Source organism: Carassius auratus, linkage group LG44F, assembly GCF_003368295.1.
Source record: "Carassius auratus strain Wakin linkage group LG44F, ASM336829v1, whole genome shotgun sequence".
Taxonomy (NCBI): Eukaryota; Metazoa; Chordata; class Actinopteri; order Cypriniformes; family Cyprinidae; genus Carassius; species Carassius auratus.
Window position 1 is genome coordinate 3,280,767 of NC_039298.1, and position 23,367 is coordinate 3,304,133.

Genomic DNA, 23,367 nt, shown 5'->3' on the forward strand with positions numbered 1-23,367 from the left:
TGAGTTGTTGTTGCCCATAACAAGCTAGCATTCTGCTAATGAAAGCTGATTGGTCAGTGAAGGACTGATTACGACCAGAGGTACCGCGTGATGGCATCCGAATCAGAATCAGCGGGATCAGAATGTTAAGGTGGACCTTTTCGCCCAAGTTTTTTGGTTTTTTTGGTTGCTGGCACTTTTATCTGCCTATTGTTATGTATGTACTGTGACATTTACACAGAAAATAAATTTAATTTGAGTACTTGTTGTGTTATTCTTGTGTTAAGAAATACCGTATACATATGGTATAGTATTGCCACCTTAAAAAAAACACAAACAAATTTCACAAATATCAATAAAAATGTAAAAAGGAAAAAAATAATTAAAAAATAATAAATTTTTCAAGGCTCTGGAAAGCACCATAGACATTCTCTGAAAGCACCAGAGTGACTGAAGGATTGCCGTAAAGCAGTATCTCTGGTCGTAAGATGTGTTTGACGTCATTGACATTTTAAAAGACTTTTTAAAGCAAATAAGCAACTCTAAAAAATCTTACACCCAGCAATGTGTAATTTCTTTTCATCTCCTTTCGAATACAAAATTCAAATTACTAGACAAAAAAATTATATCCTGAGAAAAGTGGATTTTGAGGGGTAAACCGCCATTGACCTCCATTCATTCTGCACTTGTCCTGTGAGCGCCCTCATATGGAATCAGAGTGGAACTGCAACCAGTTCAGAAGCCGGAAGTGTAGTGAGAGTGAAACTTCTCGACTTTCTCTGATGATATCGTCGTGCTAATCAGGATCTAGCTCACCCTTTCTTCGTGAAGGGGTTTGGAGCATACTGACGCTGCAAATGTAACAGTTATAGAGAATAACCAGACACCGTGTGCCTACCATAGACTGTATAAGGTGGCAACACACGAGCTGAAAGTAGTGAATGGCATTTTAAATCCCTTTACTCCGGAATAGATATCAAGTCTGCTCTATAAGTATATGCCCTCTCTCTTGAAAGACACTTACTGTAGAATCCATTATTATTATTAAAAATATTTACCTCTAAGATATTCTAGCACGTTAGATGTTTATCGTATGTAATTGTATTATTTTCTCGCTCAAAACATAGTTTGTAGTCACAGCCATTCAGACGTGACGGGCAAAGCATTAGAGCTCTGATTGGCCGAAGTGCGTGTCAATCATGAATGTTACCGCCCCCATCCCATGATGCTTCACTGAAAAATATCTCAAGACGCATCTGTTTTAAGATAATTTAGCATTTTAAACGCCAAATACATATATAATCGTGTCTGAATAGCCATACAGTATCAGATTATTTGGGAGAGTGTGGAGCACTGCGTCTGCTCTCTGTTTTGACTGAGCACGTGACTGTGTGTTGTCACCGTCGCTGAGACGCGCGACTCCTCCACACTGGTCTGCAGTCAGACCCCAGTCACGGTAAAAAGGGCATCTGCTTTGTTTGGCATAGCTGTGGAAGGGACTCTCTGACACAGTTACGGAATCGCTATCAAGAGATTTCGGATGCATAATTTTTTAGACTCGGAGCTGCTAATGACTATCAGTCTTGGCGCTCCAATAAAAAGTGTAACGTAAGATTAAGAAATGGTGCAGTAATGTTTGTGTATTGTAACTTATTCTATTCAAAGTCGAAAAATTGTTTGTGGCATTTTGGGTATATTTATAACGTAATTATAAATACACACAAATAACAGTATAAATGTTGAAAAAATGTACATGTATACAGTATATATTCAAGTAATTTTATTTAATACATAAAAAATTTTTTCTGAAATGGATGTGTGTGGTATATATAATGGTTTAGGGGTGAGCTGGACCGCAGACAGAAGGCAAAAGGGCGAACAAGTGCTAAGCATCTCTCGGGGAACTCCTTCAAGACTGTTGAAGACCATTTCAGGTGACTACCTCTTGAAGCTCATCAAGAGAATGCCAAGAGTGTGCAAAGCAGTAATCAAAGCAAAAGGTGGCTACTTTGAAGAACCTACAATATGACATATTTTCAGTTGTTTCACACTTGTTTGTTATGTATATAATTCCAAATATAATTCCACATGTGTTAATTCATAGTTTTGATGCCTTCAGTGTGAATCTACAATTTTCATAGCCATGAAAATAAAGAAAACTCTTTGAATGAGAAGGTGTGTCCAAACTTTTGGTCTGTACTGTACATAATAAACCGCAGTTAATCGTTTGACAGGACCAATATATATATATATATATATATATATATATATATATATATATATATATATATATATATATATATATATATATATATATATATATATATATGCGTATACACACACACACAAAAGTATGTGTGCATACACATACATATATATATACTTATATATAGTAATCAGTAATAATTTATACTAAAATGCTTGTTTGACTGCCAGTCAATATAAGTACTATATATATCGTGCCTTAACATGTAATCAATATCATGTACAAATATAAAAAAAAAAAATATGAAAGTTTTTTTTTTCTTTATCTGAAATCTCAAATGCTGAATGTTGGTCATGTGTTTTCTATAAGGAAAAACCTTTGAGCATTTATTGGAAATAGACCAATTTCACATGTGTGTTCTTATTGCTTTTAGTGAGTTTACTACATGAGTATTAATCAACACAGTCAATGACCGTGTATTGTGCAAATCATTCAAAGGTCAAAAAGCTACATGTACTTGTTTATATAGAGAAGACTTATGATCTTTAAAGTGATTGATGAGCTGTTATTTTGTATCATTACACACGGACTGCCACTCCTCATTTTCCCCCTTTTCCCTAATTCATGTCTTTTTCTTTGCCCCTCAGTTACATTTTCTGTTTCTCTTTTACACCACTCATCTACCTTTCTTCTTGTTCTCTATATTATTAGAGAAACTTTGATTTTTTGATGAAATTGATGTTTAAGCACTTGTGTTCTTAAATGGCTTTTTAAAAACTGTTTTCCTACAAGAATATATATATTTATATATACACATTTATTCATTTAGCAGACGCTTTTATCCAAAGCGACTTACAGATGAGGAAAGTGGAAGCAATCAAAAACAACAAAAAGAGCAATGATATATAAGTGCTATAACAAGTTAACACAGTACACATAGCATGGGATTTTAACTAATATAATAAATAAAAAGAAAACAGATAAAATTAAAAAAAAAATAGAACAAGCTAGTTAGAGGTCTTTACACACACACACACACACACACACAATTGCACAATAAATGAAAAGAAAATAGAATACAAAAAGATTAGAAAGGTAGTTAGATGTTTTTTAAGAATAGAGTTATAATAGTGAGTGTTAAAGTTAGAGGGTCAAATAAAGATGGAAGAGATGTGTTTTAAGCCGATTAAGATAGCTAAGGACTCTGATTGAGTTGGGGAGTTCATTCCACCAGATGGGAACATTTAAAGCTTCAAAATCCTCGGTACTCATCTTACTGGACCTGTCCGCTGCTTTTGACACTGTTAATCACCAGATTCTCCTGTCCACCCTCAGAAAGATGGGCATCTCTGGAACTGCTCTCCTGTGGGTTAAGTCCTACCTCTCTGACAGATCCTTCAGTGTGTCTTGGAGGTGTGAGGTTTCTAAGTCACACCACCTTGCTACTGGGGTTCCTCAGGGCTCAGTACTTGGACCACTTCTCTTCTCCATCTACATGACATCTTTAGGATCTGTCATTCAGAAGCATGGCTTTTCTTATCACTGCTATGCTGATGACACCCAACTCTACTTCTCATTCCAGCCTGATGACCCGACGGTAGCTGCTCGCATTTCAGCCTGTCTGAGTAACATTTCTAGCTGGATGAATGACCATCACCTTCAGCTTAACCTTACAAAGACTGAACTCCTGGTGATTCCAGCTAACCCATTGATTCATCACAACTTCTCTATACAGCTGGGCTCGTCAACCATAACTCCTTCGAGGACAGCCAGAAACCTAGGAGTTGTGATGGATCATCAGTTAAGCTTCACTGACCACATTGCTACAACGACCCGGTCCTGCAGGTTTGCCTTATACAACATTAGGAAGATTAGACCCTTCCTGTCAGAGCAAGCCACCCAACTTCTTGTCCAAGCTCTTGTTCTCTCCAGACTGGACTATTGTAATGCTCTCCTGGTGGGCCTTCCTGCATGTTCTGTAAAGCCTCTGCAAATGATCCAGAATTCAGCAGCGAGGGTTGTCTTCAATAAGCCAAAAAAAGCTCATGTTACTCCTCTCCTCATCAGGTTACACTGGCTACCAGTAGCAGCTCGCATCAAATTCAAGGTACTGATGCTTGCCTACAAGACGACCACTGGCACGGCACCAACATACCTAAACTCACTGGTTAAATCTTATGTGCCCTTCAGAAGTTTGCGCCCTGCAAGTGAACAACGCCTTGTGGTGCCATCCCAAAGAAATTCAAAATCACTCTCACGGACCTTTTCCTGGACTGTGCCCAGCTGGTGGAATGACCTCCCAATCTCAATTCATACAGCTGAGTCTTTACTCATTTTCGAGAAACATCTAAAGACTCATCTTTTTCGGTCATTCCACCAGAAGGGAACATTTAATTTAAAAGTCTGTAAAAGTGACTTTGTGCTTCTTTGGGATGGCATAATGAAGCGATGTTCACTTGCAGAACGCAAGCTTCTAGACGGCACATAAGTCTGAAGTAACACATTTAGGTAAATGGGTGCAGAGCCAGTGGTAGTTTTGTAGGCAAACATCAATGCCTTGAATTTTATGCGAGCAGCGACTGGAAGCCAGTGCAAATTGATAAAATTGGGACATGTATTATTTTTGGCTCATTAAAAATTAATCTTGCTGCCACGTTCTGAATTAATTGTAAAGGTTTGATAGAGCTGGCTGGAAGACCTGCCAAGAGGGCATTGCAATAGTCCAGCCTGGACAGAACAAGAGCTTGAACAAGGAGTTGTGCAGCATGTTCCCAAAGAAAGGCCCTGATCTTCTTGATGTTGAATAAAGCAAATCTGCAGGATCAGACAGTTTTAGCAATGTGGTCTGAGATAGTCAGCTGATTATCAATCATAACTCCAAGTATACAAACACACACACACATAGAGAGAGAGCTTGTGAATTCCGGTAGAGCGGACTTAATAAAATAAAACATGAACTTTTTAAACTGCAGCATGACTTTTCATTTATTGAAATGCGAGCTCCAGCTCCAGGTCTGGTATATTTCAGCAGAACAGTCGTGTGTGTGTTGTGCTCTCGCGCTCTCGGCTGAACAGGGACGAGCTTGAGCAGGAAGTGTAGCTCAACTAACTGCGCATGTTCACGCAAAGCCTCTCGCTATGAAAGGATGACACCGAGCGCGATCTAAACGGTAAGGCCGTCCGGCGCACTTCACGCTCTCAAACGTAACGGATAAACACAACCGCGCAGCGCGGATCTTCGACGGCACGTTGGCTAGAAGTGCTTGCGGCTCGGGGGCCAACGCAAGGGAAGCCCCGTCGAATGGCGGCGGAGCGTCTCGTCGTTTGTGTGTGTGCGTCCCGCCGCACGGGAGACGTCATGAGAACAGAGCACCGCGGCGCGACGCCAGCGCGTCATTACGGTCAGCGAACGCTGCGTGAATTAGCCGCGCTCGACGTGTTTGCGAATCTGCTGTTTGTTAGTAAACACACAATCGCCCCCATAACAAACTAACAAATGGTGTGCGTTAGCATAGCGCGTTAGCATCACGGCCAGCGGACGACTGAGAATGAAATGGCGCAATGGAGGGCTAACATGCTAACCGAATTAGCCGCCGAAGAACTCAACTCTTACAAAAAGCGCAGTCGCTTAGAAACATTCACCATGGCAACCAACTTAGTTTCCGCCAAAACACCAGAGTTACCCCAGAGAGAGCGTCACAAATGGACATTAAATCTCTTTCCAACACAGCGTTAATGCTTTAGTTTGGTCAATGATTTGTTGTCGACTTGTGGTGGCTGATACAAATCACTGGTGTTAATGGTGATGGTAAATGGCAGTGCTGATGGTTTCTGATAGTTGTCCAGATTCATGTAAAGTTTACTGTCATATATTTACTCCAACGCAATTCAGAGTTTAGCATGGCATTACCATAGTATCAGATATGGCGCGAGGGCACACGTTTAGTAATGTTAGTCTTTATCAATCACTCGATTAACGGACAAATACACAAATAAATATTAACATTTGAAAATATATTTTCGTTTTTATTTGCATTATTATTGTGCATATCTACAAGTGCTATATATATATATATATATATATATATATATATATATATATATATATATATATATATATATATATATATATATATATATATAGTAGATATGCACAATCATTTATTTCATTAAAACTTTAATTAATGTGTTTTACAGCGTTTTTTAAATTATTATTCTTTCAGTAGTGAAATACTTGATCATGTAACGTTAACTTGAAAACACTGTTAAAATTCATTAACCGGCCATTTTTTATTCACAAATGGGCCACTGGTTTAGGTCTGGTTAGCTGGCTGTGTTTCGGTGTGATTATAATGTAATACTTATTTTGCCAGTTTGAATATGTTCAGACACTAGCTTGTCGATCACAGCTCTGTCTGCTGTGTGTTTCTGTCTCCACCCTCTCTGAGATACTTAAATTAAAATTAAATTGTGGAAAAAAATTCTAAAGTAACTCTTCCAGACAGTGCTGAGCTGAGCCATGGATCACTATCAGGGGATTTCAGACACACAATCTGTATCACCAGACCCTGCCAATGCTTCAGTACATCTCTGTTAAGAAAAGCATGTCAACATTTAAAGGCTTAAAGCATTAAAATTGTGTTTTTCCACGTCGGCTTGTGTTGCTATTGCTTGAATGTAAAGTTTTATGTGTTTACATTGCTTAAGAGGAAGAGTATGTTATAATATTTATATGATGGGTTTAAAAACATTTTTAGAATAACAATGAACAAAATAATTTTACCCAGTAAGACCAGGACCATGTATTAACAAAATGAAATGTTCAAATGCCATTTGACATATAGCGTACAAAACATCTACTTCTGAAATATAATCAGTAGTTTAATTAGACAAAAAAAAAAAAAAAAAATGTTATTAATATTATTACAGACTGACAGTCAAAAGTTTGAAATTATGATTTTTTTTCAATATTTTTGAAATAAGTTTCTTATATTCTGTATAAACAGTGATATTGTGAACTTTTATTACTATAAAAAACTGCTATTGTAATACATTTTATTTAAAATATAACGTATTTCTGTGATGCGCAGCTGTATTTTCAGCATCATTCCTCCAGTCTTCAGTGTCACATGATCTTCACAAATCCTTCTGATATTTGTATTTATTTATTTTGCAAAGATTTAAATAAAAGTAACACTTTCATTCAGCAGGGACACAAAATATTTTTAAATGCTTTTTCATGTGCTGTTCTTTTGAATTTTCCATTCAGTAAACAATCGTGAAAAAGATGAGGTTTCCACAAAAAAAAACATATACAGTAGCAGCAAAAACAGTTTTCAACATGATGATAATACAATCCATTATTAATAACTGATCAGCATATTATATTGATGTGTGAAGGATCATGTGACACTGAAGACTGGAAATTCAGCTTCGATCACATAAATAAATAACATTTGAACACATATTCAACTGAAATAAACAGTTCTTCTTTTATGAATATTAAGAGTAGTGCTTATTCCAGAGCTTTGACTGGTAGTGTACATCCGAAACCTTCCCCAGGACTGTGGTTCTCCTCAGAGCTGAAGGAGCCATGGCAGAGACAGAAGTCACCGTGTCTGTGGAGGACCTGGTGGAGGTGAAGAGCAACGAGGAAGAGGATGTGGATCCTGACGCCCGGAGCAAGACTCAGATGATCCTGCAGCTGCAGCCCATCACAGCTGGGTACATAACAATACTGCACATCTGTCACACATCCCACGCATGACTTACAGACGATGGATGCGTTGTGTTTGACAGGCTCGGAGACGAAAGCAGTGAGACGGATGCTGCAGTTGTGGCAGTGGAGACACAAGGTAACCCTGTCCCAAAACCTATTAGTGGGGTTTTCATTCTTTGTTTTATGACAGGAGGTTTTGAACAGATTTCAAATATTAACTACCTGTCATTTCAAAATAATCAGATTACAGTTACTTTTAATGGATTACATGATTATATTTTATTCACACACTGGCAGTAAATTGTTCAGAATTACCTACTGTGTCAGCTTTGACTATATTCACAAATATTGTGTTATGCTTTTGAATTTGAAGGAAAAAAAGCACCTCGAAATCTATTAGTAAATATTTATGCGAGTTACATTACACATGCACATGCTTACAAATCTGTGATGTCACATCTACTTACAGGTGAACAAATAAATGTGTACATTTTTATGATTTAATTAACTATTAGCTTTTTTTTTATCAACTCACAAACTCGTTGCAGTTCTTACATTAAGCCCAGTTTGGGAAACCCTGGTTAAATGTCATTTTTAATGCATTTTATGATATATAAAATTTGAATATATCTTCTTTACGTTTGCTTTTATATATATATATATATATATATATATATTATTAATATGGTACATTTAATGGTTAGTTTAAAACAAGTTTAATAAAAAGTAGTAAAAATACATTACCTAAAACGAGTGAGCTAGATTATATTACTAGTTAATGACAGTTTTCATCATGTAATTTGTATTCAGTAATGGACTACAATTTGTAAGTAATCTACCCAGCTCTGTGCACAGCTCATGTGTTTTCATATCTTAATAATTAGCTGTAATCATTCTCTAGTTTCCTACGAACGCGTCTTAGCTGTAAATGCTGTACGCTCTGTCTGCTTTAATTTATCAGCTCTCTTCATGCAGTGGATTATGCTTCCCTTTCTTTCACTAAATACACCTTATGCAGTCTTGGCCTCAGTAAACTCTTGTTGGCGTGTGTTTATGTTCAGACGAGGCGTCTGTTGAAGGAGAGGATTTGGAGCTTGGTTATGCCATTACATGCGGCGAGAGTAAAGCCATCCTTCTGGTGAAGAAGTTTGTGTGCCCGGGAATAAACGTCAAATGTGTGAAGGTTGGTGTTGTGTAGAGCCTAACGCTGCAGATAAGCGCTGGTGATGTGTGTAATCTGGCTTCCTCTGTTTCTCTGCAGTATGAGGATCAGTTGATTAGTCCGAAGCAGTTCGTGCACATGTCGGGTAAAGCCACCTTGAAGGACTGGAAGCGAGCGATCCGGATGGGTGGCGTTATGCTCAGGTAAACCCAGCCTTTGCCTTATAGTAGAGATCAGTTTATAATGTTATATATATTTTGTTCTTCATACGCACTCTTAAACTCATTATGCATTACTTTGTTGCTTTTTATGCAAAAGTAATGTGTTGCATAAAAGCTATGTTACTTTTTCTCATCTGGGCTGGGCTTGCTTGTTTGTTTTTAATATAAAAAGTTATATTTCTGGCAAATGTCAAAGCCCTTTTATTCCCTCGGGCTGAAGGACATGTGAATCCCCGTCTGTACAGTAGAGGGAGCAGCTAAAACGAACCTTCCAGCTGTTCTGCCGTTCTGGATGGTATGGAAGCCGTTTCCACCACTGAATAAAAAATAATTTAAGGTAATTTGCGACTTTTTATCTCACAATTCTGAGTTTTATTCTTAGAATCTCAGAATTGCAAGATATAAACTTGCAAAAAACTAAATCTCGCAGTTCTAATATTCTCTTTTTCTGAGAATTGCGAGTTATAAAGTCAAGTATTGCTAGATATAAACCCACAATTTGGAGAAAAAAAGTCAGAATTGCTAGTTTATATCACACCATTGTGAGAAAAAATGTCGCAATTACCTTTTTTATTAGAGTTTTTTGGCTCCACTTGAAGTTCTTTTTTGCTTAAGAAAATAAATATTACTGTCAAATTCATGTCAGATAATAAAAATACTGTAATAAATACAGTAGTTCACCATGTATTTGTACATGTTTTATTAAGGGATAAGTCTGAAGCACACCATAAAATAATTCTAGCAATTAACACAGAGCTAGTAGTATATACAGCTGTATATACAGATACACACCCAAGTATCGGATCAGTAATCGATATCGGCCGATACCCTGAGCACAGGTATCGGTATCGCGTAAAGAAAAAGGGTATCGGAACATCTCTAGTATGAAGCACAGCTCAGAGAGAATCCTTTTCAAACCGAGCAGCTTTCAACTTGAATATGTGCAAGTCTTCCTCATGTGAAGCTGAACTTTGGCAGAGCAATGGTTATGTGACACATCTGAAAACCGTGATTGTTCGGACAGATCTGCAGAGCAGTAGGTGCTACACACAGACAAAAACAGCACAAGAGTTTGCAGATTTTACTACACGTTACTCTTATCATCAGTTTTCCGTACAAAAAGATACAAAAGCTGTCACTAGTGCGCATGGAACTTGGTTATGCATTTGAAATACAAAATACATTATACAATATAGTTACATTTTAAATGGGTGTTACATCCGAAAAGTATTTTAGTTTATCAAAGTGATTTCTTTGAATTTTAATGTCATTTATTTAATTGAAACATTAACAGGCAATTCATGTAAACAGCAGTTGGTGAATCTTTGAGTTTTATAACGCGTGCAGAATTAATAAAAGGGATCTTTAAAGAATTTATTTTCCCCGCTCTGTCCTGATTAAGCTATTTCACATAACAGATTTTTACATACACTCCACAAGATAAAATAACTTAATTTTTTAAAAATTTACAGTTTGTTACCTGAATGATCCATGACTGTTTTTATGTTTTGTGATGATTGTTTGTGAGTCTCTCGTTTGTTCAACTGCCGGTTTTCTTCAGAATAATCCTCCAGCTCCTGCACATTCTCTGATTGTCTGAGTGTTAATCGTAGCCTCTAAGAGCTCTGTGTGTGTGTGTGTCCTGAAGGAAGATGATGGACTCGGGTCAGCTGGATTTCTATCAGCACAGCACTCTCTGCACAAACACCTGCCGCAGCACCAAGTTTGACCTGCTGATCAACAACACACGCTTCCCACCGGACGGCAGTGGACTCAGCACAGCCACCACAGCTCAGGGTCAGAACACACACACAGAGACACACAGACACTCACACACACTCACACACACACAGACACACACTCTCTCACACACACACACACACACTCACACACGCACACACACACAAAGACACACTCACACAGACACACACTCTCTCACACACACACACATACACAGACACAAACTCTCACACACACACACACACACTCACACAGACACACACACAAAGACACACTCACACAGACACACACTCTCTCACGCACACAGGCACACACACACTCGCACACAGACACACACTCTCTCACGCACACAGGCACACACACACTTGCACACAGACACACACTCTCTCACGCACACAGGCACACACACACTTGCACACAGGCACACACACACTTGCACACAGACACACAGTCTCTCACGCACACGCACTCGCACACAGACACACACTCCCTCACACACACAGGCACACACACACTCGCACACAGACACACACTCTCTCACACACACAGGCACACACACACATGCACACAGACACACACTCTCTCACGCACACAGGCACACACACACTTGCACACAGACACACAGTCTCTCACGCACACACACTCGCACACAGACACACACTCTCACACACACACAGGCACACACACACTTGCACACAGACACACTCTCTCACGCACACACACTCGCACACAGACACACACTCTCTCACGCACACAGGCACACACACAGACACACACTCTCTCACGCACACAGGCACACACACACTTGCACACAGACACACACTCTCTCACGCACACAGGCACACACACACTCGCACACAGACACACACTCTCTCACGCACACAGGCACACACACACTTGCACACAGGCACACACACACTTGCACACAGACACACTCTCTCACGCACACACACTCGCACACAGACACACACTCTCTCACGCACACAGGCACACACACACTCGCACACAGACACACACTCTCTCACGCACACAGGCACACACACACTTGCACACAGGCACACACACACTTGCACACAGACACACACTCTCTCACGCACACACACTCGCACACAGACACACACTCTCTCACGCACACAGGCACACACACACTTGCACACAGACACACTCTCTCACGCACACACACACTTGCACACAGACACACTCTCTCACGCACACACACTCACACACAGACACACTCTCTCACGCACACAGGCACACACACACTTGCACACAGACACACTCTCTCACGCACACACACACTTGCACACAGACACACTCTCTCACGCACACACACTCGCACACAGACACACTCTCTCACGCACACACACTCGCACACAGACACACACTCTCTCATGCACACAGGCACACACACACTTGCACACAGACACACACTCTCACGCACACACACTCGCACACAGGCACACTCACACATGCACACAGACACTCACTCTCTCACGCACACACACTCGCACACAGACACACACTCTCTCACGCACACAGGCACACTCACACATGCACACAGACACACACTCTCTCACGCACACAGGCACACTCACACATGCACACGCACACACTCGCACACAGACACACACACTCACACAGGCACATACACACAGACACACACTCTCTCACACACACACTCACACAGACACACACACACACACACACAAAGACACACTCACACACAGATTCATGCACACACACAGAGACACACACACTTACACAAACACACGCACACACTCGCACACAGGCACATACACACTCTCTCACACACACACACTCACACAGACACACACACGCACTCACACAGGCACATACACACAGACACACACTCTCTCACACACACACATGCACACAGGCACACACACAGATACACGTACACACACACATCCGCCATATTTATTTATTTTACACTTTACATTCATGTTTTTAGTTCTGAACCGAATCCTCCTTCAAAGCCCAGTTTGTTGTGGCCAATATTAGCCGTTAGCATGTGCAGGGATCCACCCTTCAGAAATACACTTTTCAACACACTATGCTTTGGCACACACTTATACTTTCTTACTTTAAAGAAGATTACATTTAAACTCAATATCATTTAGGTACTTAGATTGTAGAAATAAATGTAAAATAGATAATTTGGACTTCAGCATTTTGCATTCATTATTTTGACTCGAGACCCATCCATTCGAGACCCATTCAAAAAGCAGATATTGCAAAAACTGTAATTTAATAGACATAAAGGCAAACTGCAAAACAGAATGTATGTTTGAGATTATAGTATGCATTATCTCACTGGATGAAATATGATATATCTGAAGAAAATTAAGAGCATCATCATCAATGTACATGAAATGTACCATAAATTATAGAATAACTCTAATGCAGAGTGTGTGTGTGTGTGTGTGTGTCCTGCAGGGCATGTTTCTGTGGGTAACGGAGGTCAGACGGCCACAATAGAGGAGAAGAAAGAAGACGTGATTGGTACGGTGGAGTGGAGCACAGCTCCGGTAGAAAGCCCAGAGAAAAGAGACTCCCCTGAGATCTCAGGTGAACCTTCACTCAGGACTCCTCTCCACTTTTACAGCACAACTGAATTGTTTGCTATTTGCCTGTGTAACACTGTAAATCTGCTTTGACACAATCTGTATTTAATAAAGCACTATATAAATAAAGGTGATACCGAGTTCATGAGGATCATAAATGCTGTACTGTGTGTGACCCCAGACGAGACGCTGAGTTTCTGGAGGGGTATCACTGAGGTGGGGCTGATGGGGGAGGTGGTGTCTAACATCCGCTCCGAGCTGCTGAGTCTGCTGAGAGGAGTCCAGCTGCGCACCGATCCCAGCTCTCTACAGGACGCAGGTCAGTGCTTCATCTGTGCCAGCTTCGTCCCATTCTGCCTTCCTGTAAAGATGAGTTACCGTTGGTGAGATGCGGTCATGTGGTCTGTCTCGCAGAGATTGCGGTCCTGAGTAACCTGGCTCAAGTCTTTGACCTGCTGGACTCTATCAAACAGATTCTGAACGTTCGACGGCAAACGACGGACCCGGAGCAGACGCAGGTCCTCCGAGCACTGACGAGTGAGTCCAGAGACAGCAGGGATGTGTTCAGACTACAACCTTTGGACACAACTCAGTCTATTAATTCAGTTCATTTGCTGGAGTACACACACAAACATAAGTGTCATTAATTTACAAATCTACAAAAAACTGGAGTGAATAATATGCATTGGGAATATATATATATATATATATATATATATATATATATATATATATATATATATATATATATATATATATATATATATGTTTAAAAATGTAGGTAGAGGCATGTTTTACCAATGAGCCTGTGCTGCTTCTCTGATGACGTTTGCACCGGCTCAAGAGCTGAACATTAATCCCTCCCTCCAGAAACCTGTCACTCACGTTACATCACAGCAATTAGTGAATAATTCAATGATCTGATCTGAGCCAAAATCAAGTCCTACCCTCCTTTTTTTTCTCATTAGAGGGATCGTTTCACTCAGATATGTCACAGTTGGAATGAAAAGACAATCACAGTTTTAAAGACCAATTTGCAATATCATTTAGAATGCATATTATTACCATATTTGCTGTTAATTAGTGTTCACAAAGCACATATTACTCTATGACCATATTCAAAATCCATTAATCTCCTCATACCTAAACTTAACAACTAACTTACTATTACAAATCTGCAAATTAAGAGTTTATTGAAGCAAAAGTCAAAGCTATTAGTTAGTTAATAGTGTGAATTGAGTCCATTAAACTGAAGTGTGTCCAGTCTTGGTAATGCACTCACAGATTTCTTTAATTCTCTGAGACAACGCCATCTCTTGTGTTTGTGTAGCACTGGAGCAGCAGGTGGAGGAGCAGAAGCAGCAGCAGTCGCTCAGCTGGCTGTCTCAATCCCAGGCCCTCAGCAGTCTGGTTCTCCCCTCCACTCCTCCAGCCAAACGTGCTCCCAAACGCCCGCGCCTCCAGCGGCCCGCCTCCACCACCGTGCTCAGCACATCCATAGCCCAGCCTTTCACCCTCCAGCCCCAGCAGTTCACCGTGCTCTCCCCGATCACCCTTTCCTCCATCGGCCAGTCGTTCACGGTGGCCGGCCTCGGTCAGCCATCCAATACGGTCACCCTACACGCTCTCCCCGCCGGCTCGCAGTTCTTCACCAGATTTGCCGCAGGTTTGGATGGAAAAACCGAAGCCATCGCCCTCCATCCCACATCCGGGCTCACGCTGCTGGGTGCCACAGCCCTGCAGGACCAGGGCCAGCTCGGGACAGTCATGAGCCACGGCGAGCTCATCCAGTTGACGCAGAAGGCGGCTGCTGCTGGTGTAGCCCAGGACGGTCAGGTGGTGGCGGGCACCGTAGTGATGCAAGAGGGCGTTGTCCGTGTCGTTCAGGAGGATGAGAACCAGGACAACACCACCCTGATCGAGATTGACCCAGCCACCGCCGACCACAGCGTGAGCGTCATGGAGCTGCAGCTCGAGGGCGAGGAAGTGGAGGGCGGCGCGACTGTGGTGGAAGAAGGCGAGGAGGTGGTGCAAGGCGAAACGGAGGAGACTGGGGAGATGCAGCTGGATGCTAACGATCAGTTCCACAGTTTGCCTGTTGTAGTGGTGGAGGAAGAGACACAGGACGCCGGCAAAGCCAAATGAATCACACAAACTGCCCTCAGAGACTGACGGACCAAATCAGACAGGGACCGGGATTGTGTCACCCCATGTGGAGTGTATGTGTTTGCCTTTCCAGCGGTCTTGTTTTGTTTCATTACTCACTTCCTGCACAGCCAAGCTCAGCTCTTCAAGCCTGACGCGTCATGTATTTGTATTCGCTCAGTATTCCTTTTTTTTGTGTGTTTTTTTTACATGCGAAAAGCAACAATTTGATGTTTAGCTGGAACACATTCAGTATTTCCTTTGTTTTTTGAGTGTGGGAAGTTAGACAGGGCACTTATTTTTCAGTTTCTTTTGGTTTTGGTGCCAAAATGTCACGTTGTAGCCATGGCCAGATATCCAGTTTGTGAATCTCCGATCTGAAGGTGAAGATTAACAGTTAAAGTGAAATTTAAGACACTCCAATAGTGTCTGTGTAGTTTCTGACATCAGGGTATAAATGGCACTAATGTTGGTGATATTTTAGCACAGTGGTTTTTAACTCTGGTCCTGGGGTCCTACAGCACTTCACTTCATGCAGCTCTGCTAAAGATATTATAGTCTGAATTGTGTGCAAATGAGAGAAGCAAAATCATAGTGCTCTGGGTCCTCAGGATCAGAGTTGAGAATCATGCCATTAGCACACGTAATGAAAGATGTGTTGCGAATGTTTGCGAATGGATGTCCTTCACTGATAATAAAATGCATCTTCCTTTCCCCGTGAGGTATATTGTAAGTGATGATAGATTGCGGGATTGTGCATTTCAAAGTCTGTTACAGTTTCAGAGTTATGTTTTGAAAAGTAATTGCAGAAATACACTGTTGTTAATTTTGCGAAACAAAGTTAATTTATTGCGTTTAAAGAAATTGTTTGTGCTAAATTTATATTTCTGTAATGATTTACTCACCCTCATGTCATTCTAAACTCACAGACCTGCTGTGGACCACAAATGGAGATGTTTAGCAGAATGTTCACACTTGCAGTTCATGCAAAACATTATTTTGCTGCTTGTTTGAATGAATTAAAATGAGCTAATGCATCAAGACTTACACTTTTTTTTTCCTACCAAAAATTTGTAAGACAGAAGTTTATTTAACTGATTTGTGTTAAATGAATCTTTCTAGTTCTCAGCATGCTTTGCATGGCATTAGATAATGAGAGGGAATGTTGAAATTAAGTGTTATTTTTATGGTTTTTGATGACATGAGATGAGATGAGAAGAGAAGGGGGGTTATTAATTTTTAATGTGTTGATATATGTGAATCAAAAGTCAAGAGGATGATACATTCACAGCCAGTACTCTTTTCATGGGTATGCACATAATTTAAAATTTTTAGGTCAGTATTAAAGTCTTTTATTAATAGTTTATTATTATTATTATTATTATTATTCTAGATCAATAATGATAGTAAAAACCTTATAATATTACAAAAGATTTGTTCAAATAAATGTTCTTTTGAACTTTCTATTCATCAAACAATCCTGAAATATATAATTTTCCACAAAAATATTACATTTAGACATTTAGCAGACACTTTTTTTCAAAGCGACTTACAAATGAGGACAATGGAAGCAAACAAAAGAGCAATGAAATGCAAGTCCTATAAAAAGTTTAAGTTAGCTTAATGCAGTACACGTAACATTTTTTTTTTTTAAATCATAAAAAGAAAACAGAATAAAGAAAGCTAGCGTTCGAGGCATTTTTTTTTTTGTTAATTGTATAATAAAAAGAAAACATAGAATACAAAAAAGATTAGAGAAGCTAGTGTTTTTTATTTATTTATTTATTTTAGTTAGAGGGTCAAATAAAGATTTTACACCGATTTCTGGAAGATGGCTAAGGACTAATTTGCTTGGATTGAGTTGGGCAGGTCATTCCACCAGGAGGGAACATTTAATTTAAAAGTCTGTGAAAGTGACTGTGCTTCTTTGGGAGGGCACAATAAAGTGACATTCACAAACAACACAAGCTTCAAGAGGACACATAAGTCTGAAGTAATGAATTTAGGTAAATGGGTGCAAAGCCAGAGGTAGTTTTGTAGGCAAACATTAATACAATGAATTTTATGAGAGCAGCTACAGTATTTGTAGCCAGTGGAAAGTAATAAACAGCAGTGTGACATGTATTCTTTTTTGCTCATTTAAAATTAATCTTGCTGTCACGTTCTGGATTAATTGTAAAGGATGATAGAATTGGCTGGAAGACCTGCCAAGAGAGCATTGCAATAGTCCAGCCAGTTTTAGTAATGTGGTAATGTGATGCCATGTAGAGAGAGAAGAGAAGTGGTCCAAGAACTGAGCCCTGAGGCACCCCAATAGTTATATGTTGCGACTTGGGCACCTCACCTCTCCAAGATATCTTGAAGGACCTATCTGACAGGTAAGACTCAATTCACTGGAGTGTGGTTCCTGAGATGACAATAGGGTTCACAGGAGGATCTGGTAGATAACCAAAGTGATGGACAGATCCAGCAATTTAAGTGTTGAAGATTTGAAATCTGCTCTTACCAGTCTTAGGACATCAACAACTGAGAGCAAGGAGATCTCTGAGGGTTGTTCTGTGTGAGAAAGGCAGAGACTTGGTTGAACTTTGTTTTTGCAATAAAAGGAAGAAGGGAAACTTGTCTGTAGTTATCTAAAAGAGATGAGTTAAGGCTGGGTTTCTTAAGTAGTGGGATTATACAACAGGGAAAAACACCTGTGTGGAGGGATATGTTAATGATGTGAGTGAGTGCAGGTACAACTGCAGGAGAAATGGCTTGAAGGAGATGAGATGGAATAGGATCAAGCAGACAAATAACAGGGTGATAAGAAAGGATGAGTTTTGAGACTTCTGCCTCAGAGAGTGAAAATAAGGATGTGCATGCTTGCTGCTAAGATGTGCTTTTACAGATTGTGGTATGGAAATTTGTGTAATGAGGGTTTTTAATTTTATTAAAAAACAAAAAAGGGAGAAAAGTCGTCAGCTATTATAGAGTTGATGCAGGAGGTGGAGGATGAGGGCAAAGGAGTGAAGACAATTTTTTAAAGAGCATGCAAGAGTTAGACGAATTGTTAATTTTGTTATGGTAGTATGTCCTTTTAACAGTGGAGACATTAGCAGAGAACATGTGGCACAGTGTCATGTGCAAATAAGGTCCAGTTGGTTGCCTGATTTGTGATTTGCCTCCACTATTAATCAGCAAAAACGCTTTTCTACTTTGATTATAATAATAAATGTTTCTTTAGCAGCAATTCACAATCAGAAAAATCTTTATTGCCAAGCATATCTGCACAGATATATATAGATACACACACACACACACACACACTGGCTACTTTATTAGGTACACCTTGCTAGTACCAGGTTGGACCCCCTTTTGCCTTCAGAAATGCCTTAATTGTTCATCTCATAGATTCAACAAGGTGTTGGAAACATTCCTCTGAGATTTTGGTCTCTTTTGATATGATAGCATCACGCAGTTGCTATGGATATTTTCTCTTTTTCGGACCATTCTCTGTAAACCCCACAGATGATTGTGCGTGAATATCCCGATCAGCAGTTTTTGAAATACTCAGACCAGCACGTTGGGCACCAAAAACCAGTCCACATTCAAAATCACTTAAATCCCCTTTCTTCCCCATTGCCTAAATGCATAAGCCTCTAAGTCCTGTCTGAAATTTTCTTCTAAATTAAGCATTTTTTTTAGGCTCAGTAATTTTACTTGAATGGCAGTGTAAAGGTATTTTTGTATGCCATTAAAGTGAAACAACTGAACATGAATATAAGAGCTTGAGAAAATATTTAATTTTAGATTATTTCAGACAACACATAAAGAGGCTTTTGCATCTGAACTCTTCATATATAGTTATGGTATATAGATGGAAAAGAAACAATGGAATAAGATGTGGGGTAGTATTAAGTAAAAAAAAAAAAAGTGGTGTTGCACATATTTTTATTGAACAGAAGGGGAGAACATTTGGTTCATGAGATAGATTGCCAGAAGGAAGAAACTTTTACTGTTCCTGGCAGTCCTGGTGTCCCGGTGCTCTGTAGCTCATCTCAAAAAGGAGATGTCTTGGATGTGAGGGCTCCAGAGTGATTTTCTGACCCCTTTTGCTCACTCTAGATATTTACAGTTCTTGAAGGGTGGGCATGTGAGCACTAATAATCCTTTCAGCAGTCAGAACCATCCTCTGTAGTCTTCTGACATCTGATTTTGTAGTTGAGACAAACCAGGCAGTTATTAAAGTGCACAAGACAGACAATGACGGCTGAGTAGAGCAGCTCCTGTGGCAGGAGCCAGCTGACGAAGGAAATACAGCCTCTGCTGGGCCTTTTAACAATGGAGTCCATGTTAATGTCCCACTTCAGGTCATGAGAGATGGTGGTGCCCAGGAAACTGAATGACTTCACTGCAGCAACATTGCTGTTCATGATGGTGAGTGGGGGGAGTGCAGGGGGGTTTCTCCTGAAGTCCACGATCATCTGCAGTGTTTTGAGCGTGTTCAACTTCAGGTTATTGAGACTGCACCAGACAGACAGCTGCTCGACCTTGCTTCTACATGCAGACTCATAACTGTCTTGGATGAGGCAGATGACTGTCGTCTGCAAACTTCAGGACCTTGACAGAGGGGTTAGCAGAGGAGCAGTCATTATAGGGTCAAAAATGTTCAAAGACTTCTGTTTTCCTGTCCCAAACCTATCTTAAGTAACAAAAGGGCCAATTGGCATTCCTGAAGCCACAGAAGTGCTGACATCGGTCAAGTCCTATAGGCCAACATGTGTATACACTGGGGTCTTTTAATTGTCACACCTTTTTGCAAAGTTGTAATCTGCTGATTGGTCAGTTTGAATGTCTCACATTTGTTTTTTAGTCACATGGTCAAGGAAGAGATAAAAGAAGAATGTAAATGTTTCTCTGTCTTTTTTCTTCGCTGGCACTCTCTCTTTGCGGACTCTTTCCTTTGCTGGAGCTCTCATCTCGGGTCTCTCTCCCTCTTTTTCTCCCTCTCTCCATCTCCCCTTGTCTCCTAGGTAATATTTTACATACAAGCTGGGTGCAATTAACTATGCTTTGCCATCCTTCATCTATTCTGTAACCACTTCAAGTGTAAACCATAAAAAGTATTGTTATTAAACCATTTAAATTATTAATTATGTGCTAACTAGTCTTGATTCAAGGTTAATGTTAAAGTGCTACCTATTGCAATACTATATAGTCACTTAATAGCAATGCTCTCCCACATATTTAGCTATTGTAACTGTGCTTATTTCTGTCATTGGTACATGTGGCAGTGGGTGATAATAGACAGAAATGTACAGTTTTATTCCATCGTGCTGATAACATTTCTTCAGTCCTTCGGCAGTCCTACAGCCTGAACCAATGTAGGGAAACCACCCTTACATTGGTGCACAAGGATAACAGCAGAGTGGTGAGCACACATCCCTGAGGGGCACCAGTGCTGATGGTGCAGCAGTTTGACATGAAGTCTCACTAGCTGTTGACTATCTGACAGAAAGTTGGTGATCCATTGAAAGATCGATCTATGAACAAAGAGCTTGGTTTTTTTTATTAAAAGCTGAAGTCCACAAACAGGATCCTCACATAAGTCCAGGGTTTGTGTAGATCAGAGGTCCCAAACCAATGGGTTGGAACTGACTGGCCATCCGCTACTACCTCTTGGGCCATAATTTCACTCTCGTTACGGACCACATGCCCTTCCAAGTTCATTCACCTTTCTAGGTAGAGAGCGTAGACTCGCCAGATGGATGCTGTGCAGCACCATTACATACTATTGAATACCCAAGACGTGTCACCCTTATAGATTTGAATGGGGAAAAATGCAACACATGATATGGCAGCTCTATCAAAGGAAGCGCTGCCGACGTGAACCCAGGACTGTGCATGTGTATTGGCTGGTATAGCCTGAAAAATAAGCTTTTTTCATCGCTAATTGAGCAAAAGAAACAACATGAGTCAGATTTCATTGGTGATTTCAAATATGACATTTAATCTTAAGCTTGGTGAAAAGCTTTAGAGAATTTGATGTTTGCCCATTCACAGAGATAGGAGATGCACATGCATGCCAGAGAGACATTTCAAAGATGGCCACAGAGTGATAAGACTTTCCTAAAAGGGACTTTGGCACAGAAAATTAGTTTGTCAAGTTCACATCTAAGCAAGCCAAAGGCGACAGTGGCAAGGAACCAAAACTCCCAATGGTGACAGAATTAGACAGAGAGAGAGAGAGAGAGAGAGAGAGAGAGAGAAACCATATGAAACCATCAGGCTCAGTCGGAGGGCCAATTCTCCTCTGGCCAGACAAAACTAGCATGGCATGGTTTAATTCCAGGCTGTAGCACAGGTGCAGATGTCTTGTCTGGTTCCCTATGTGCCGATGGTTGTCAAGGTGATGAGGTCTTTCAAGAGGATCTGGCTCTGGGGCTCATAATTGACATGGTGTCCGCTGACATTCATGCTCTGTTTGACAGAAACCTGGCTAATACCTGATGATTACATTATTTTAAACGAGTCTACACCTCAAGATTACTGTTATAAACATGAGCCATGTCCAAAAAGTAAAGGGGAGGTGTTGCTTCAATTTATAACAATGTTTCAAGTATAAAATATCTGAGGTAATGGTGCTTCATATAATATTATCCAGAGTCAAGTGTAAATGATAAATCTCCTGTGATATTTGTACTGGCTACTGTACACAGGCCACCATGGCACCATACAGACTTAATTAAAGAATGTGCTGATTTTATATCCAAGTTAGTGCTGGCTGCATATAAAGTTTTAATTGTTGGTGATTTTAATAGTCAAGTCAAGCCACCTTTATTTATATAGTGCTTTAAACAAAAAAGATTGTTAAAAAGCAACTGAACAACATTAAGGGCCGTTTCATAGTCAACGCGAGAAACGCGAGCAAGCAACGCGAGCGACGCGCTCCCTTTCATAGTCTAAACAGTGAACGCAAGCGTCACGGGTGATGCGTGTATGCAATACACCGCTCACGCAACAGGGGGTAGTAGAGTCGGGTGATATTAGTAGAGTCGGTTCGCGTGATATTCAGATCACAATGGCAACTGAAGAGGAGTGTATTCTGTTGCTGATGAACTATCGTATAAATGTGGATGAATACGTATAAGTTCACATAATTTTTCCTCTTCGCCCGCCATTGTATTCAAACCTTCTTATTCTGTAAACACAATATACTTGAATTAATGTACAATACTCGCAATGTCGCCCCCAACTGACAACGCATAGTATTGCGTGAATCGGCTCGTCGCGTATCAAAAACTAGAACGACACATTTTGCTACGCACCGACGCATAATGGCGGCCGAAGCGTAACGATGCGTAGCCTCGGGGACGCGTATGCGTACAGATGCGTTGACTATGAAACGGCCCTTAAAGTCAGTTCATCATTGAAGTCAGTGATGCCATACATCTCAAATCAGTTTAAATAGTATCTGTTCAATCTTTGCAATCATTTGCAAAAAATGTTGATAATGAAAAAGATGCACTGGGATCAGCATTTCATAAACATTCTGAACTCTATTGGGGTTAGACAACACGTCTCAGGACCTACTCATTTTCAAAATCATACTCTAGATTTAATATTGT

General features: G+C 40.3%; 1 protein-coding gene and 1 non-coding gene across 4 annotated transcripts; both read left to right on the forward strand.

The window, feature by feature from the left end:
- The first annotated feature begins 1,437 nt into the window (after positions 1-1,437).
- LOC113068467 (U11 spliceosomal RNA) lies at positions 1,438-1,573 on the forward strand. The gene has a single exon (XR_003279546.1). It is a non-coding gene; the product is annotated as a U11 spliceosomal RNA (small nuclear RNA).
- Positions 1,574-5,206: 3,633 nt separating this feature from the next.
- Positions 5,207-16,800, forward strand: LOC113068337 (glucocorticoid modulatory element-binding protein 1-like). Of its 3 annotated transcripts, none has more exons than XM_026241052.1 (10): positions 5,207-5,355; positions 7,766-7,909; positions 7,985-8,040; positions 8,966-9,087; positions 9,166-9,269; positions 10,936-11,084; positions 13,485-13,616; positions 13,794-13,931; positions 14,027-14,149; positions 14,943-16,800. In XM_026241052.1, exons 2-10 carry the CDS (start codon positions 7,779-7,781, stop codon positions 15,755-15,757), a joined length of 1,770 nt encoding a protein of 589 aa, XP_026096837.1. In that variant the 5' UTR covers positions 5,207-5,355; positions 7,766-7,778; the 3' UTR covers positions 15,758-16,800. The 3 variants fall into 3 exon arrangements, with proteins under 3 accessions (XP_026096837.1, XP_026096835.1, XP_026096836.1); XM_026241050.1 differs by having other exon boundaries at positions 5,208-5,355; positions 7,748-7,909; XM_026241051.1 differs by lacking the exon at positions 5,207-5,355 and adding an exon at positions 5,362-5,586 and having other exon boundaries at positions 7,748-7,909.
- The last annotated feature ends 6,567 nt before the right edge of the window (positions 16,801-23,367 follow it).

What these genes read in the sequence shown, in the direction of transcription:
- LOC113068337 (XM_026241052.1), top strand. Translation starts at nt 7,779, where the DNA reads ATGGCAGAGACAGAAGTCACCGTGTCTGTGGAGGACCTGGTGGAGGTG. An exon ending in CTGCAGCCCATCACAGCTGG is followed by an intron (nt 7,910 to 7,984) that starts GTACATAACAAT and finishes TGTGTTTGACAG; the next exon opens with GCTCGGAGACGAAAGCAGTG. An exon ending in CAGCTCTCTACAGGACGCAG is followed by an intron (nt 13,932 to 14,026) that starts GTCAGTGCTTCA and finishes TCTGTCTCGCAG; the next exon opens with AGATTGCGGTCCTGAGTAAC.